This window comes from Camarhynchus parvulus, chromosome 2 (genome assembly GCF_901933205.1).
Source record: "Camarhynchus parvulus chromosome 2, STF_HiC, whole genome shotgun sequence".
NCBI classification, from domain to species: Eukaryota; Metazoa; Chordata; class Aves; order Passeriformes; family Thraupidae; genus Camarhynchus; species Camarhynchus parvulus.
In genome coordinates this window covers 25,911,873-25,930,771 of record NC_044572.1, presented here as the reverse complement: position 1 = coordinate 25,930,771, position 18,899 = coordinate 25,911,873, and the positions used below count along the sequence as shown (strand labels likewise).

Genomic DNA, 18,899 nt, shown 5'->3' with positions numbered 1-18,899 from the left:
ACAAAGTATAAAACTACCCTCTAAAGTAAATGATTCCTTTTTTCTCTTTGTTAAAAATGTTTCTCAGCTGTTTTTAAAAACATTTAATTTGCTGCATGTCCTTGTATTAACCATAAAGTTTGCCAAGAGTCTCATAAGGAAGAAAAACCACACATTTTACAATGCACTGAGAAGCTGGATTTACAGTGCTCTGAAGGAGAATCAAAGATTAGTGCCAGCATTATTATTATCCAAACCCTCAAACAAGGTTTTCTATCAAAAATGATTATTTTTTAAAAAATTACACATTCTGTAAAAAAGATGGGTTTTTTCCAGAAACAAACCTACTTTTCTTTTAAAACCAGCCTTGAGAAAGAAACAGTACCTTCAGTCTTCCAGAATATTTAGTAGATATCCAGCAATATAATACTTATGACAGACACTTGCTGTGTGACTGGTGGTAAAGAATTATCTTTATTTCAGGCAACTTCATGGTATTACTGGAAATAGTGAATCATAAGGTATCTAGAATTTATTTAGCACCATGCAGTAGTTACTGATGTATCTAGAAATGAAAATTGTCATATGGGATTGTTCCTCTAATGTGTTTTGGTTGATGTTTTAGGGTATTCACTGGACATCCTTAGAAAATTTGTGGGAACCTCAGAATGAGTATCTCCATTGATGATAACAATTCACTTTTCAAATAAAAATGGTAATGGCAAAGATGAACAGAAGAGAAAAGAAAAAATACTCACAAGGTTTGCATTCAAAAATGTAACCTAGGGGAACATGATCCCAGAATCAATAAGATTGGAAAAGACCTCTGGGACCACTGAGTCCAACCTATCACCAGACACCACCTTGTCAACCAGACCATGGTGCTGAGAGCCACATCCAGGCTTTCCTTAAACACCTCCAGGGATCGTGACTCCATCACCTCTCTGGCCAGTCCATTCCAATTTTAACAATCCCTTCTGTGAAGAAATTCTTTCTGATGTCCAAAATTCCTTCTGATGTCCAAAGCAGGACCAGTAAAACCTTGGTGGTGGTGGGGAAAGTGCACAACATGACAATTTAAAGTACCATAAAACCCCCAACCCAAAACATTAACACAAAACCAGCCCAACACACCAGAAAGTATGTGACCTGCATCCTTACAGGACTGTAAGAAAGGAACAAACCCACCTGGACAAGCACAATACCAATGCCCTGTGGTTTCAGAAAACCACATGTGAATAATGAGAGCTGCTGTTCTTTCAAGGTTCACTCAAAATTGTAATCAGCCCTCCCCTCCAGAGACTCAAGAGAAAAGCTATTCTTAGTTGGGACAGCAAAATTAGATGTAAGAAGTGCTGGAGACCTTGCAGTGGCTTGTTGCTATATCCAAATTTCTTCTGGTTGTTTGCTTGCTTTCTTAGCAGAATTGCAGTGTCTGGGATTTAGCAGCAGCCAAGGACTGGTGCTCTCAGGGGCTGCAGGAGGGCAGACCTACAGGCTGAAAGGTTTGGGCTAACACTGAGTCCTTGGAGAGGCTTTTAAAAGCAAGAATGGTTCTCAGTGGAAATCAGCTTTCCCATTTGCTTTGGGCTTTAGTTTCCAAGCTGCTTATGAAACTTATTTTGTAATAAGCAGCAATTTGTCTTTCTTAAAGAGCTCCTGCTACCTGTAGAAGTTTATCAATAGTGCTATTCAGAGTAAAATAGAACCAATTTTAAAAATAAAGAGTTTAAGAGTATTTTAACTAATTTTTTACATACATTTTAGGTATTTTTCTTTCTCCTCTAGAGCATGCTTTTCAGCTGTTTCTTAACTAGAATGGATCAAGGTCAGGTTAATGTCACTGAAATCTTAAAGAAAAAAATTCTAAAGAAACAATGAAAAGAGGCTCTGACATTCTACAGTTTTTCTTTATTACAGCAAAGCTCCTCATGTAGTATCTTGGCCTGCAAAGAACAGCAGGGAAAGTTTTGCTAAACCACATTTCAGTATCAATACTGATGTACATTTCTGAATCTTTATTGGCATTAAAACAATTGGAAAAATGTAATTACTAGAACAACTCTATAGTGTAAATGCAGAATAAACTTGCTGTAATTAGATGTGATTATTACCCTCTCAAACAGCCATAAAATTGTTAATCTCTGTAGAGGGGGAGAACTGCAAGGTCACCATTTGAACTCTGGATACTCTGAATGCTCCATGGTTAAAGTGTGTTAATGTAAAAAATTGTATATTTTCTGTAAAAAAGATGTTCTTTTTCCAGAAACAGACCTATTTTTCTCAATAATCCTAGCAAATACTAGAGATGCCTGTGAGTTATTTATGAGAACTTACAGAATGTAATTCTACCCTGAAAAGTATTCTAAAGTACTACAAAAGACTTCAAATCTAGCGTCTAAACCAATTACCTCATTTTGCCATCCCAGAAAAAAAAATTACTTTCTTTGTTACCAATTTTGCAAACTCAGTACAAGATGAAGGTTCTGGTTTTACTCAATTCCCTATAACAATACATCAAAAGAAATATTTTGAGGGAGGTTAGTGATAAATTTATATATATTTATAAATATATATATATTTATAAATATATAGATATTGAATTTAATATAACCAAAATTGAATAATGATATTTTAATTTCAAATTCCTACTTTTATTCCTTTATTCCTAACTCCTATTATTTATTTCATTCAGTAGTTGTTTGAAGACAGAGAACCAAAACATTTCAAATGTGGGCATCTATAATGGGAAACTATAAAAAATGTTCTAAAGCTTTATTCAAAATTATAAGGCCTAATTTCCCATCATTAAGTGAAGTAATTATGCTCTTATCTTTCCTTCTATCCCAACCAATTTCCCCACTGTTGGGTCTGATAATTGAAGACCTGTATCAACCGTTGTGCCCCCTCAATAGCAGGATTCCTTTCCTTGCTGCCTCCCTGTTCCTCTCTGGAGGCCCCTGAGTTTTAGGGCACCATCTTTACAGTGCAGTCCCCTCTGCAACACAATTATTGTAATAAAAATTATCTTAGAAGAAAGACAGGGGTGTGGGTTCAACAAGGAACAGTTTATCTAGATCCTCTGTTCCTTCAAAGTACTATGCAAGCTATTCATAGCAAAGATCTCAGCATAATAAGCAACATGAACAACATTTAGTATATTGTGCTTCTGCTAATGCCAGGAAATTGTATTAACAGGGCCAGATTTTTTTTTCCTTTTTTCTAAAGCATGTGTGCTGGAAGATTAAAAAGTTAATGAAAATTACTATAGTAAGTGAAATGCAAGCCAGAAGAATTTGAGTAATTGAAAATGCACACAGCCCTAGACATCCACTGCATTCCACAACCACAAATCAGAAGTGAAGGACAAGTCAATATATTGCAAAATGAACAGGCAAGTCTGATAAATGCTGATAATGGATTTGTTTTGTAACTTCAGTATCATCCAGAAGCACAAAGCATTTACATTTATTTTTCTGCTACCTTCATTCATGATGTAATGCAAAACTCAGGTAACTGACTTTAAATATAGCCAGAGAATAGACTAAGACATTAATTTAACATAAAACGTTAATAGCATAATTAAAAAAAATTTAAATTAAAAAACAATATTTAAATAATTTGTTTTAATTTAGCAGCTACATTTCGTCGATGTAGTTAGTGACAACAAGATGTGGTATTTTCTCTACTGCTTCAAGCAAAAAAAATATCCTAAAGACTTTTGGGAGATTGATCTCTTGAACAGCAGAAATGTAGACTAACAGGGTCTCTGTATTCATGTCTCTCTATCTCTTGTTCCCAACCCCTGCTACTGTAGAAGCTCCAAGAGGGTAACCTGCTATGGTAGGAAAAAGATGACAGCTTCTCTGAGATGGTAGATGCCCATGGAGCACAACCTCTGAAATGAGGGCTAACACTGCATTCTCTCATTACTGTACTAAGTATGTGAAAATCCAAGGATTTGAATGCAAAAGAGAGCTGTCTACAAAAAAAAAAAAAAAGTAAGAAAATGTTTAGCAAACATAGTCACACACAAAAATAAAGCCAACACATTTTCCAGCAAATTAGAGAAACTGGGAAAAGTATAGATCAGAAGGTTGTTTTGTTGTTGGTTTGGCGGTTTTTTTAAGGAAAGGAAATCTTTCCTTGAGCAACTGAGGGAGTCAGCAACATCAATGAAATATCTCCCTAGATTGTCAATATCTATGAGAGGAAAAAGACAGAGGTGTAACAATTTCTATCAGAGGAAAGGAAAAGAAAATTATCTTGGATTTGACTTTCAGAAAAGAAGTAGAGGGAACAGAACAGAATTACTAGTCTGAACTCAGGTCAACCTTCCTCCAGCGATACCTGGGAACAACATCCTCAGCTGTGCTTCCAAGAGTTTTTTTAAGTAACTAAACCCCTGGATCTTAAAAGGATTCTTACACAGATGCATGAATAAAAATTGCTGTACTAAATGCTATGTTCTGAGGTTTTTATCATGCTGCTTAAATTCCAAGCACAGGGCAAGACTAGTAATATGTCCTGTTTACAAACTTAAATTATTTTAATACCCAAAAAAAAAAAAAAAATTAAGCAAGTATCTTCTCATACAACTTTCCACCTGCTTTCTCCATAGAGATTTGAGTCAGTAAGAGAAAGGAAGGATGAGTATTTGACTTTAATTTCCTCCATAAACAGTCTGTTACTGGAACACTTGTCAACACCACCTTCAGTAAACAGGTTACCAGGAGCCAGAGTTTGTAAAAGCTCCAGCCTACAAACAGCAACAAGACTGAGTTGTCTCCAGCACTGACTGAGCAGGCTTTCCAGATTCAGGAATAAAAGTGTCATGACTATAAAAGCAGCAAAAGACAAATTAATTAATTAATTAATTTAAAAGGAACTAATGCTGGTGTACCTCTTTTAAATAAGGTGGCCTCTTTGACTCTCTATGGAAAATAATTGGATCAAAATGAAAAGGAAGAAGGGTACATTTTTTTTTAAGATAGATATGACTTTATCTAGCAGTACTGTTAATCACATTAAAACAGTAGAAACACATTCTTAAAGTTAGTAGTACTGTGGAAGTAAAGAAAATAAAACTGTAAACAAATAACTTACATTTTATTTTGTATTTTTCAAAAATGCTTTAGAGCAAAATTTGAATATGTTCTTCCCAATGCACAGTCTCTCACAAGATGGACAGGAGCTGTGAAGTTCCAGTTTGGTTTTTTCCAAGGCAAAAATTACAGCAGAACTACATTGTAGCAAAAGGATCAAGCAACACTGATGGAAAGTACAGAAAAACATATTTCTGTCTACCAATATTAGCATTCTGGGCTGAAATGGGACAATTTCCATGTCATGTTTTCTTTCATTAGAATGGACTAACCACTGCCATTTGTGGTGAGTTTTATGTTTGGTTATTCTTTTTCCTCTGAAAGTGGCAGTGCAACTAAGCTAAGGACATTGTTGTTTCCCTTACTTGCTGTTTAGAGTAATTGTTAACGAGCTGCCCTACCCTACAGTCTTTCACCCACCATTTTGTGCTAATGCACCACCTTGTAAATATCACTGTGCCATATTCACACACAGTCTCATCAAGTAATGTATGATCTACACTGCATTTTAGATCAATTTTAATATTGGGAAAGCCCAGAAGGTTTGCTCTGAGAGGCAGGATGACTGATTGATTTGTTGACAGCAGCACAGTGAACCAGCATTACTGGCTTTTAGTCTAACCACATGTATTTGGGCAAGAGATACAGGATAATCAGTAGTTTTATCTGGGATTAGCTAGTCAGAAGATCCCAAAATTAGAGAAAGGCTAAAAAAGGTGATGGGAACATATGGGCACCTAGTTTGGGCATCTCTTGCTACAAATAACCAATCAATGTAACTGAATAAGCAAGCAATTAAACTGAACATACAGTGAGTCTCTGCCCAAACTAAATAGGGAATTATGCAGAGTGCGCTTCTGCATACATGTGCCTTGACCACCACTTGGTGTATATGTCTGAAAATCAGGCCAACTATACTATTTTATGAACTTTTTACATGTGGGTATATACTTTGCTATCTACAGGCACTGAATTATGAAAATATACCATGCCTGTGTGTCATTCTTTCCCTACAGGATGTCATTTTGTCTTCTGTTGCTCAAACCTCACAAATTGTGCAATCTGACTGCAGCACTGATTCCTGGCTCCACAGGCAGGGCTGTGGGAGAGGGGGCTGCTCCAATCCATTTGCTGTGTTCACATGTATTTGCTGGCCAGACAGAACATTCATGTCCCACCTGGGAAGACTGTAAGGCTTCCTCAGTTCTTGTACTGAAATCTCAGCTGAAGTTACACAAAGGGTTTAACAGCATTTCACACTTGCAAAGTGCTATAGAAAAGTGTAAGACAGCACTGCATTACGTTTTGTAAAATGAACTGTTTCCTAAGTTCAGAGAGGAAGTTGGTGACAACCACGTCAATTCACATCTCTCAATTTCCACCCAAGTTCCCTATATCTAAAAATATAATGCTTTCCTTTAAAAAAAAAAGACAATGGACATAGTATTAATGATGGTGCTGTGATTACTAAGTATCTGAATGACCCCAGCTGGGTATCGTGTTACAGAAATCAGTCCAGCTATTCACCTTAGAATTGAGAAAAACCATACAAGGTGATAGTCTTGCAAGACACCCCGGGTCTTACTGGTTGACCCTGGGTCAGTAGCTTGCACAAATCACAGTTTATAAAAATCTCTTTGTGAGGCCACTGCAACTAATCCTTTGTGACATGAGGAGCAGACTTTGTCATATGTATGTACATATACCTAATATATTCATACATAACGTGTATATAATCCCTCCCCTTCCCCCTGAGTTGTCCAGTAAGGTCAGACAAAAGCCCACTGGTCTATGTGTTCTGGAGATCTTCCTAGAATGAAAAGACCTCCTAAATATTTTGGTAAATTATCTAACAGATAGTAATAGGAACATTATGATATAATGAAGCTTTACTAAGTAAATATGTTATTGCACACTAATAGCTGTAACATGCAATAGTTGTAAAATGTAATAGCTGTAATATGCAATATTTGGGGTTTTTTTAGCTGAATGGGCTATTTACCTTCATTCTCAGTAAGATCACAAGCATATACTGTGCCTTTCTCATCATATGCCAGCTCTACTTCATATGCACTTTCCATCTGTGGCTGCACATGGATTCCCCATGAATGAAGTCCCAGCTATTTACCATACACACAAAGGATGAAGGAAGCTAAGAAAGGTGATGTCCATTGCAGCTGCCAAGGCTGTCCACGAGTCATTCTTATTTAAAGATAATGTTAAAACTTCACTTCTTACAGCTTATGATCATGCATGATAGTTGAGTAAAACATAACATCTTTCTTCTGATGGTACCAGCTTGTCTTTTAAGAGAAAAGTATATGCTTGATGACTTGTGCAGACAGTCTTATTCCAGTCCCTTCTAAGAGTGGATAATTTCAGTAAGTGATTATTGCTTACATATGCAATTAGGAAGAGAGAAAATATGGACCAACATGCCTTACGGGTTTTATATATGAAAAAGAAGATCTTAGAGTTAATATGACATATGACAATCAATTAGTCTAACCAGGCCATGACTAGAATTCTACCTTATAAGAGCTTCTAAGAAAAAAAAAAAAGCCAAGCTAAGCAACAACCTTTTCAATAGATCCTGGATTTTGTCAAAAGAGAGCACGCTAATCACAAATAATGTGATCACAATAAATTTGAAATATAAACTGCTTTCTCTAAAGTAAATGTAGGGAATTTAAACTGATGCAACAAATCTAGCCCAGAACACCCTTCTTGTGATTTTAAATATGGGACCCCCTGAACCATAAACCAAGAGTCAGTAAGTGAACAGAGACATGATCAGTAATAACTCCTTTTCTAGTAACTTGTAAAAATAATCCAGACAGACAAACTTAAGGAAAAAATAGCGACTAATAGGTCTGATAGAAGCAATTCATTTTAATTGAAAAAAAAAAGAAAACAAAATAACAGTAATATTATTCATGCCTTGGAATTATATCACCTGTGGAAGCTCTAAAGGATATCCTAAAAGTCTATCAACTTCAGCAATACCTGTTAATTTCACTAGAGGAGTAAAAAACTAATTTATTTTTCTACTACTCTGCAGATTCTCAACTCTCATTATCTCTTCTGCTACATATCTCTTATACTATATATATCTAAATACTAAGACATATTTTATATTTCATAGTATTTCTGTCTTTCTGACTCATACGTCCCCTAACCAGATGTCTAGGAAACTGTTATTTACATCCATGCAGAATCCTTTACACAGCAGCTGTATAAAGGATGAGTCAATGCCAATTAAAACATAAAAAAAAAATTCCTAATTTATTTAGATACTTGCCTAAAATGGTGCATACCTATTTCTATTTGCATAAAATCACAGATAATTTAAAATTTACTTCAGGAACTTCTATCTACTGTGTTCTCAGCTTTTAACAGCAAATTATGAAAAGAAAGGGCACAAGAATCATAGCAGAACTATTACAATTCATAAAGAAAACTAAGTCCTAAGATGATAAGAATCACAGCAAGGTATATAATTAGAGTGGCTATAACAACAACATATAAATTAGATAATTATGGATTAAGCAATCCCTTGGAGGATTCTCTCTTGCCCTAGAAAACATATAACAAGCTCCTTAGATAGAAGGCAATAACTATTAAGTGTTTGAGGGAGAAGTAGGACTATAAGGAAAAACAAAAAAAAAGACACAGCAAGATAAAAATCCTAATTTAAAATCTAAAGATGGCTTTCATTTTTGGTAGTTTATTTTAATACACTTACTGGTCCAGTTTTCCCCCATTAAATCTGCTGACATCTGTTGGCTAAAGGGCCCATGTCAGATTACCCAGAAGTGCAAGATCAAATAAACATGAACTGCTTTTTAAGGTGACAGTAGGGAGACACAAAACACTACAGTGATTACCAGAAATGGAATTTTTTTGTTGTTGTTTCTTACATCAATGTAATAATCCCAGGTGTCCTGGACACCAGACACACAATAATCTTCATAAATCCTAATTCAAAGCCATACCATCTGTCAAAAATATTTTTATGTCTCCTAATAGATATGCTACATAATTGCTCTCACAGTAGGGCAAAAATACATGGTTGTACTAATTTGCTTTACCAATTGAATAGCTCATTATCAAAATAACCCCATCATATTACTGGGGTCTCTAGCACTCTTCATGTATCAAAACTAACCTTTCCATTCTGCTATTTTCTATAACCTCAAATTCCCAATGAAAGTAGATAAAGATTGAATTATCTGGAAATTGTATGGTAATAATGGAAAAATCACAAGCATAAAAAACCCAAATCATAGTGTCTCTTCCTATTATGATTGTGTTGCAGTTAAAATTAGCTTTGTATTTCATGGTCACTTATTTACCAATTTAATCACTAATAAGACTAATCTAAGTTCTTGGCCCTGCAGAGCACTAACCATTTTGGACACAATCCAGAAAAGCACTTAAATATGTGTGTGACTTTTAGCTCATGAGCCTGAAGCAACTTCAGAGGGATCAGACACGCTTGATTAGGCCCAGAGCACTCATTACTCTGCTGGACAACAACACATCCCCCTAGGACTGACCAGCATCAGGAGATGACCCTCCCAACCCCCTGTCCATACTTGTGGAGATGGAGAGGACATTCCATATAGGAGCTTGTTCAAAGCAGGAGATAAAATGTTTGGGCTTAAGTTGGCCTTTGAGAACTCCTTCCTCCAAGGAGTTTCCAATGACCTGCAATTCCCCTAACACGCATGCAATATCCAAACAGCTGAAAACAACCCCAACTGAGGTATGGCAGGGCTTGCAAGAGGTTCTGTTACATATTCCGAGTGGCAGCAAGACCATCTTGATGTAAACTTTTATTTGTGCATTGGTTTAAATAATTTATACAAGATGATACAAATAAACGAACTTGGCAATTCAGTCATTGTACAGCAAGCAAATCCAACAGTACCTAAGGAAATGGGAAATTCCAAAGATGATGGCCATTACCAAAAAACACCCCAGAAGATAATTTCTTCAAAAAATCAAACTCAACCTCATTTCCCCTTTGAAAATCCATGAACAAAGTATTACTTCACACTTCTTTAAATCACATTTCCAAAAGCACTTTTCATGTTCCAGAAAGTTTATATCTAATAAGTAGTGAAAAAGTTTATATTTTAAAATAAAAGCAGGTTTCCAGTAACTGAAATGATGACGTGGTTGATGAACTAAATGTTCTTTTGTTCGGTTCTGCATGATAAATATCAGATGCCACTTTGCAGTAACAACTATATTTTAGCATACTGTTCTATGTTTTTCAAGAATTTGTGTTTTTATACTAACAAGGTTATTATTTCAATTGATGTGCTATGTCTCCATGACATATTGAATGTGTAATACAATGCTTTTCCAGTTTCTCTAAATTGGTAAATTATCCCACTAATTTACAAAAATATAGTCACCACTGAAAGGAGGAACATTACTTTCTTTCCTAATAGCCAGAATTATCCATTTAATTTCCATGATTCACAATTATTCTACTTAATTTGAGAACTTGAGAATTCCTTTGAGTAAATGTGAAGTCCAAATACTCTGGAATGAATTGCCTAAATAGTGCTGGATCTTAATTTAATTGATTCTGTCCCAAGCCAGTTCATGTTTTTGTATTTTTATGTATTGTATATTTGTGACATGTAAGTATTTTAATAGAAAGGTGAAAATTTATCTTTGTTTCATTTTCACTGTAATATCTGCTATTTTATTTTGAAAACTTTGCTTCTTCTCTCTAACTCATAAAACTTAAAATCAATGCAAGTTCCTCTTTTCCTGAAATTCCACAGAACTGAACAAACCACTGAGGCTGCAGTAACTGGCAGTTCACCATCCCCAGCAAGAACATCACATTAAGGAAAACTACATTTGTCCAGTAGATAACTACAACATCAATTAATTATACTGCCCAGATCTGCAGGACTTCAGTTGCAAAACACCCTGGCTCAGATGTGGATCTAAAAGTCAGACTAAAACTTTGCAATTGGTTGGAACTAATTCATACAACATTATCAGAAGGCAAACTACTCATTACTTCCAATGAATTAAAAGATTTTTGTACAGGACACAGTTTTAAACTTTTAATTAGAAAAGAAGACTACAGGCCACACATACACGCAAACCACTCTTAGAGGTGGAAAATTGTCACACACACCTCTACTATACCAAGGGACTTAGCAATAATAAATAGTGAAACAGTATTGGAAAGAGACAGACAGACAGACACTGTTAGTACCAAGGTGAGATATGGGAAAAAGAGACAGGATAGGTTAAGCAAAATAAATGAACCACCACAAAAGCACAAAAAGTCCAAGCCAAACATCTTCAGTCACCTTGCAAACAGCTAAAACTACATGGCAATGGAAAACAGGCCCATACTTGGTACAAAAACATTTTCAGAGTATGTGGAGAAGATGTACAGCATATGCAGAAATATTCTTAAAAGCCCTCGCCTGCAAACATGTATCAAATATCAAATAAACCAAAGAAAAAGAAGTTGAGATTTACAGCCACACAGTAGAGAAACAGAAAGGAAACACATAATAAAGACAATCTATTATACTCACATATGTACATGTTACTCATAATGGCAGTTGTGGAAATAGATGGTTTATGTAAATGTGCGACTTTTGCCATCACTACTCACCACACTAAGGCTTCTCTGCAATTCATGAACATTCTTGCTACAGTTTCATGCTTGCACAACTCAAGTATAAAAATAAGATATCCAGCAATACCATACAGCGCAGACTTCTGCTGTTTCCTTTTCAAATCCACAGCAGTGGGCTTCATATTATTGCCATCTAATTAATAGCAGTGCTGCGTTTTATGATAGATGACGAGGAAGGCTGGGAGTTGGGAAGGCCAATGGAAGATGTGAATGTGGTGAAATCATCTTCTGCAGGACATTCATGCTTCTTAAATGAGCTGCTGTGGAAGTTTCATATGTGTGCATAAGGAAAAAGTCTCCTACCTGTGATGGTTGACTGTACCTCGGTCTGGTCTCCGGAAATGAAGTTTTATCCTTTGAGTCTCTACTTTGATCATCAGCTGTGTCACCTACCAAAGTTAAAAAAAACCCTTTTAAATCACTGAAATCCTTGATAATTTACATAAAGTAAGAAAACCTCTTCAGTCTTCCTAAAATCAAATTATACCCTGAGAAAGGGGACTCTGTTGCCACATTTATATTTACAATTTTGAACATGAGAGAAAATGAGAGAACTGAGAAATTTTGAACATAAAAACAAAAACGTTGAGAAGTGATCTGTAAAACCCGGGAAAAAAATCTGTATCAATTATTTAAAGGAAAAATTCGTGAGGAAAAAGGGGAAAAAATAAAAAAGCAGGGCCCCTATTTTTGCATACTTTAGGACCATTAGGTTCTAATATTTAGCAAATGGTACATAGCAGTGTAAGATATCTGTGCATGAGTGCAGAGAGAGAGACAAAGCATTCTGAGAAATGGCCTGGTTTTGACTGTATGGGGACAAAGACTGCTTGGCAGGCTAGGCACTAATCCTCCCATTGCATATATGGGGCTACCTCTGCCCAGGATTTTACCAACAAGACACAACTCAGTTTATCCCAAAAGCTGCAGCTGGTACTGATCTACAGATGGGCAGATGACAGCAATAAACCAGAGACAGATTATTTTCACATTTATTCTTAAGACAGAAGGTACATTATCAATTTTATTTAAAAGGTAGAGGTAGTAAAAAAAAAAACAAAACAAAACAAAACAAAACAAAACCAGAACTTGTTTCTCAGATATTGCAAAACAAATGTCTACCTATCCTATCTTCTCCAATTTTCTTTGTCAATGGAAGAGTGTACCAGAAGCTGTAAAGATTTTGCAGATTATCTCCTTCTGCTATTAGTAGTAGTCAGTAAATAGTTTGTAAGAGCAGACAACTGAGAAAGATTAAAGATTTAGTTACATAATTTTGGTTTTATTTTTATTTGAATTCATACTGTTTTCTGTAATGGCATATTTTGGAAGTCTGTATCTTTAAATAGTCCTGCAGCAACAATTCAAAATAAAAGGGTTCAAGTTACTGTAGTTTAACTTTGCTAAACCAGTGGTTCTGGCTTCCCTATTCCATTTCTTTCAGAGGTTTACTTAAGAGCCAATGCACCAGGCAGAAGCCTTTGGAAACAGCAGCCACCTTCTGCCCGTGCCCAGCTAGGCTGAAAAGCCAATGGCACTGAGGTCCATGCATGTTTGCTCCATATTGCCATGGCCCCCCAGCTCTGACTGGTCAGATCCCTGAAGTACAACACAATATTTGGTATTTTTTTATGAAAACAAGCACTAATATATATTTTTTGTGTCTGCTTTTAATACCCAATATTATTCCTAGCAGTGTATGCAGAGAATCATCATAATTGTCTTTGTCATGGGTCTTTGATGCCTGTTAATTTCATTAATGTTTACACTTTCCAAGGCCTTTTCTGGAGTTGAAAGATGCTTCTTAGTAAACTAGTAATTCTCTACATAAAATACTCCAAAGCACTTGTATTCACAAGAGCTATTAAAAAAAAAGAGGGGTGGGAGAAGGAAGGAGACGGAGATTCAGTTAATCTTCCATTCCACTCCCAGTACCTTGAAAAACACAATTTGTAAGCACCTATAAGATAACAAGGTAAATAACAGTCATGAAAATCATGAATGTTGAACAGTTAGTTTACATTTATAATGAAGTAGAGGCCTGCAAACAAAAATTATTATAAGCTTTGTAAATGCACCCTGCCTCAGGGAGGTGTAAAAGTGGTTAACAGATGCAGGAAGAGGGCAGTAAGGTGTATTTTTGGTACACTTGCTGTGGATGAGACTGCAAACAGATTTAAATAGTACCAAATTTAGGCTAGATCAGTTTCTCCAGGAGTAAGGCTACCTAAGCACTTTGAACAACCTAACAAAATGGTTTCTCTTAACAGTGGTTAATCTCCAAAGGGCTTCAGAGATGGGTTGAAGAAACATCTGTTGTGAATGGTTTCAATCATGCCAAGACAAGGAAGATGAATGACCTGTTTGTGTTCCCTTCTAGTCCTACATTCAATGATCAATGCAGGAAGAAAGACTCCACAGGATACCCTGTCCCTAGATCAGGGAGCTTAGCTGTGTGATGAAGCCTTGGGAAGGTGCTGGGAGACTGCAGCGAGCTGGACATGCTCACCAAGCCTGTAAGGGCACAGCTGGCTGGGCAGTCCAATGGGACGTACTTGGTGAAGTTGGGTGTTTACATAAACACACTGAAAAACGTTACAGCAGGGATTCCATAAACACAGGAACCAACATTCTACTCCTTGTCTTTACAAATCATCCCTGACAAAGCATTCAAAAGTTTTTGAACACATTAAGAAAACCCAATGCATATGTGTTAATGCTATCCAGGATATACTTTTTCCCTGCGATTAGTTTTCCTTAAGATGAAAAGACTCTTGGTTTGTATCGAGACAAAAAGGTCATAAATGATCATAAGAAAGGAAGAATAAGAACAACTCATTTAGAGAGAAATGAAATTTTACTTAGAACTTTGTCATCCAGCTCCCAAAATTCACAAGCGCAGTATAGGAATACCTGTACTGTTTCACAATTCAAAGTGCCTTTGTGAAACTGCAGTTCAATGCAGAATTTTTCTTTGTTAAAAAAAAATAAAATGGGGAAACCCCAACATCTTGCTAAATTTTCAGGCATATGGTCCTGCAAGGATAAGCCATGACTCTTTGTACAGACTTTTATTATTTGAGTTTATGGAGTTGAAGCAGTGATAGGCAGCTGCCAAAGACACCAAACTGTCTAAAACATCCAGCAGGATGGACTATTTTTCCAGATAAATTGGTATTTTCAGTGTACTTTCACTGGTTCCTATCTCAAATATTCAACCAATTAGTCATCCTTATATCTACTGGCCCAAATAATTAATTAACTGTGACATACCTCCCCAGCTCTATCAATTCCCAACCCTATCTAGCTCACCATGGCTGACTCATCATGTTTAGCCACCCAATTTTTTTTTTGTGGTGTTTTTTTGTTTGTTCTTTTTTTTTTTGCTTTTTGTTTTGGTTTTGGTTTTTTTGTTTAGCTTGCCTTTGTTTCCCATTGACTTACAGTCTAATCTCTTTCCTTAAGTGCAAGTCATAGTTTGTCTTTCCTCTTCAGGCTCAGCCTTTAAAATGCTTCCCTCTGGCCTGGGTTTTCCTCTTTTCCTCTGCAACTCTGCGATCTCCTCTTCCCACCCACCTACCACTATGTGAGGAAGGGGGATGATGCCAAACACCAGACAGACAGACATCCATGAGAGCACAAACCTTTGGGTGCAGGAACTGTGTGGGTCCTTTTGAGCACTTCAAACATTTTAGTTGATAGCTTTTGACTGGGGAAAAACCCCGAACAACCAAGCCACCCTCCCTCCCCTCCAAACCTGGGAGAAAGCCCCCCCAAACAAGTTCTCTTACACAATCTTGATGTAAATAGGTATACCACCATATTTTTTGCCAAACTAAGCAACTGAAACCTGGCTCTGAAGAAAAATCACAAATACATGACCTTAGTGGAAAGCGCCCCCATAAAGTCTTTCATCAGAACTGCAAATATGTTCACAGATAAGGGCAGAAGGACTATGGTAATCACCTAGCCTAAACTCCTGTAAAAATACAGGCCATAAGATTTCTTGAATAATTTGTTTGAACTAGAGCAACTTTAAAGCTGTATTTTAATCAGGGGATAAAAGACAAAATTACTTATTTAAAAAACCACTTAGATTCTGGCTCATATATACCTTGGTTTAAGCATTGTGTAAATTTCAGTCATAAAACTCCTCTCGAAAATAAATCTAAGTCATATATCAAAAAATGATGTATACTGTTTAAAGTCTATAAGAATTAGAAATAGAGGGCACTTCATGAAATGTAATATGGTTTAAATATCAGCAGCATAATCTGTAATATGCAGTACTTTACTGGGAAAATTTATCAGGAAAAAACCAATCATGCTTATTGCTGTAAAATATTCCCTTCCTTATCAATGGGAAAATATTTAAAGTTTGAAAAGAAAGTAGTAGGCTTATTTATCCTACTGTCCAGATCAGCTTGTGTTTCAAATCCTCAGTCTTGGGAGGCTGTTTTTCAGTTATATTAAGCCTTTTCCAGGCCCAAATAATCAGTGTTCCACTGAAAGATCACAAATACATTTCTCCTTTCACTAAGCTGATACTGGATTTTCACCAACATTCTCCAAGTTCCACTGGTATCTTTTTCTAAGAACTGCAGCCAGGTGTTCCACAGGAAAGAAATACCTAGTCCAGTCCTCAGTATATACTATGTATATCCTCCCTCAGAACTCAGAGGTTTTGGTGTCTTCAGAAATCTGCATTCAGCTGCTTATCTGGACCTCAGCAAATTCTCATATAGAAAGGTTCACCCACAAGTTTGGCTTCTACTCAACAAGGAAGTGGTGTTTCTATTTATACTCTTTCCTCTTCCAGCATTTTGTTAACCTCAAGCTGTGTAGTCTCTTGATCAACAGACAACATTTAAAAGCCTAGCCCACCCTCAGTTTAATAAATTAAAACCAATTGTAAATGTACTTTATCATGCAAACTGCCATTTGTCCTGGTCTGTGTAAAAGTCCTGTGAGACACTGAGGCACGTACAACACAGCAAGCAGTAACTAGCTACCAAATACATGGATTTTCAAATGTCACCTTCAGCTTCAAAAGGAAGACAGCTATTTTCCATTATACTTTAGTTAGTTGCTTAACTCTTTGTTGCCTGTCATTATCTTCCAAGTCCTGCATAGAGATGGCAAGAACAAAGAATATTCTGGCTTCTACTTGGCAGCAAAAAGACAAAAAGTTTTAAGAGAGGATTAGTAAGATCTGAAAACAGGAGAGACTCACTCTGTGGAAGCATCAAAGTTTTGCTGCAGTTTCTTTTCCTTCTTTCTTACTCATAAATGTTCCCCTCTCTCCCTGAGATAAGGAAGAAAGGTCAGACACAGCGATTTTAAGCTACCCTGCTCCAGGATAAACTAGCAGAACTTCAGGCTTCAGTCCATCGATACTGACAGTGCTTTCAATCTCAGGAGGTATTTAAGAAGTATTGTAATTCCCTCTGAACATCTGAGTACCAGGAGTCCCTGCAATGGCACTTCCATGCAAAGGGGGTTGATAGCACCACTTTTTCAAGTCCTGCTCTCCTCTCTGCCTCCAGGTCTCTCAGCAGGGATGAAATGTGTTTCTGCTCAGTCTCTTCCAGCCCTGCTTGGTTCTCCAGCACTCACTTCCAGGGTCTCACATCTTCCACTTGCCAGCCAGTTTCTACCCAGTGAGTGAGCTGGGGACTGCACTGTGGTGGTGCCAGGGAACCTCGATGGCAATACCCCAAACAGAGAATTTTTTTGTGCTGATTTTATGGGATCAAGACAACTAACAGAAGACAGGGAAGACAGAAGGAAGACCCTTAGAAATCTTTGCTAATGAGCATAGAAGCACTGAATGGTTTGGGTTGAAAAGGAATTTTAAAGATCATCTATTCCACCTGCCCTGAATGGACTGTACACAATAAGCTGTAAGTAATTTAACAGTTTGTATTGGTGGTCAACAGTTCATTCAGTGATCCATCTGAATCAAGTAAGGCAGTGGCCAGTGCTGTCGTCTTCAATGGCACAGATGGGATATTGATGAATAGTTGGTTCCTCCATTTGCTTAAAAGTGGGACTATCATGCTGTTTAGTATTAGTGCTATAAAACTACATCTTAATCTTCATTATCACCCACTTGTACATGGCCAAGACATTATAGCCTTATAAGAATATATATCTAGTTGGCAAAACAATGAAGTCATCCTAGTTTCAGGTCACCTCATCCTGGTTTCATATTAAAGCTTTTCATATCAACAGCAGTTTCATTTCAACAAGCTAATAATATCCCCTAAAAAACCCCAACATATCAGCAGAAAGAGTCTCCACAGCTGCAACTTCCAGCAAAACAAGAGTTTAAGAGTTTATGCTGCATAAGGGTGAGTGAGAAGGAAGTCTGGCTAAGTCCACGTTGAGGCAGAGGTCTGGTAAGTGTTTGGCAGCCTTACACTGAGTTTCAATAGTGCATTAAGAGTGCACTAACCCTAACCCTAACCCTAACCCTACAGATAAATTTTTGATAGGGGTAGAACTTAACCAGTATCTTCTCTAATTCTCCTGATGAACCACAAGAAAAATCTATATGAACCCTGCAATGAGAATCCTGAAACTGATTTCCTCAAACTTGTAAAAGGTAGGGGGAAAACTGTAACAAGGTAAACATTACCCTGAACGGTTTTGCATTTGCAGACATGAAGCAACAAGGTTCAGTCCTTTCCCAATTAAGAAGAATAGGAAATCCAGCTACAGCACATGCCATTGGAGATTATGGGAGTGGCACTCCACATTGCCACCCAGTCTGATTTTGGTAACCCATCCTTCTGCAGGCATTCTTAATTCTGTCAGGGTGTCCTTAACCTGCTCCCATTATAAAGAACACACTGAAACCATAGATTAAAAACTTCCCTGTGAAAAATATTTTGCTTCCCCAAACAAAAATTTTTCAGAAGACAGCAATAGAGAAACAATTTAAGAGGATTAGAGGCTCCTGTAGTTTCCATATCCCAGATGTACATATTTTTAAGTTTGCAAAAAGTGTTTTATTTCTATATTTCCAACTACTTAAAAGTTTCACTTCTTTCAAAGCTTTCCTGAATCCTGAAACAAAGGACCCTTAGAGTTTAGCTCTAACTCCATCTCCAAACACTTCACTGAGG

At 36.7% G+C, this 18,899-nt stretch overlaps 1 protein-coding gene across 2 annotated transcripts in view; it reads right to left on the bottom strand.

Moving 5' to 3' along the window:
• The window catches only part of UMAD1 (UBAP1-MVB12-associated (UMA) domain containing 1), a 79,058-nt gene that overhangs the window by 6,424 nt on the left and 53,735 nt on the right, over positions 1-18,899 (bottom strand). For both annotated transcript variants that reach the window (XM_030970932.1, XM_030970931.1), the window contains exon 4: positions 12,073-12,158. In XM_030970932.1, coding sequence (XP_030826792.1) covers positions 12,073-12,158 — 86 coding nt within the window. The remainder of the gene's footprint in view (positions 1-12,072; positions 12,159-18,899) is intronic.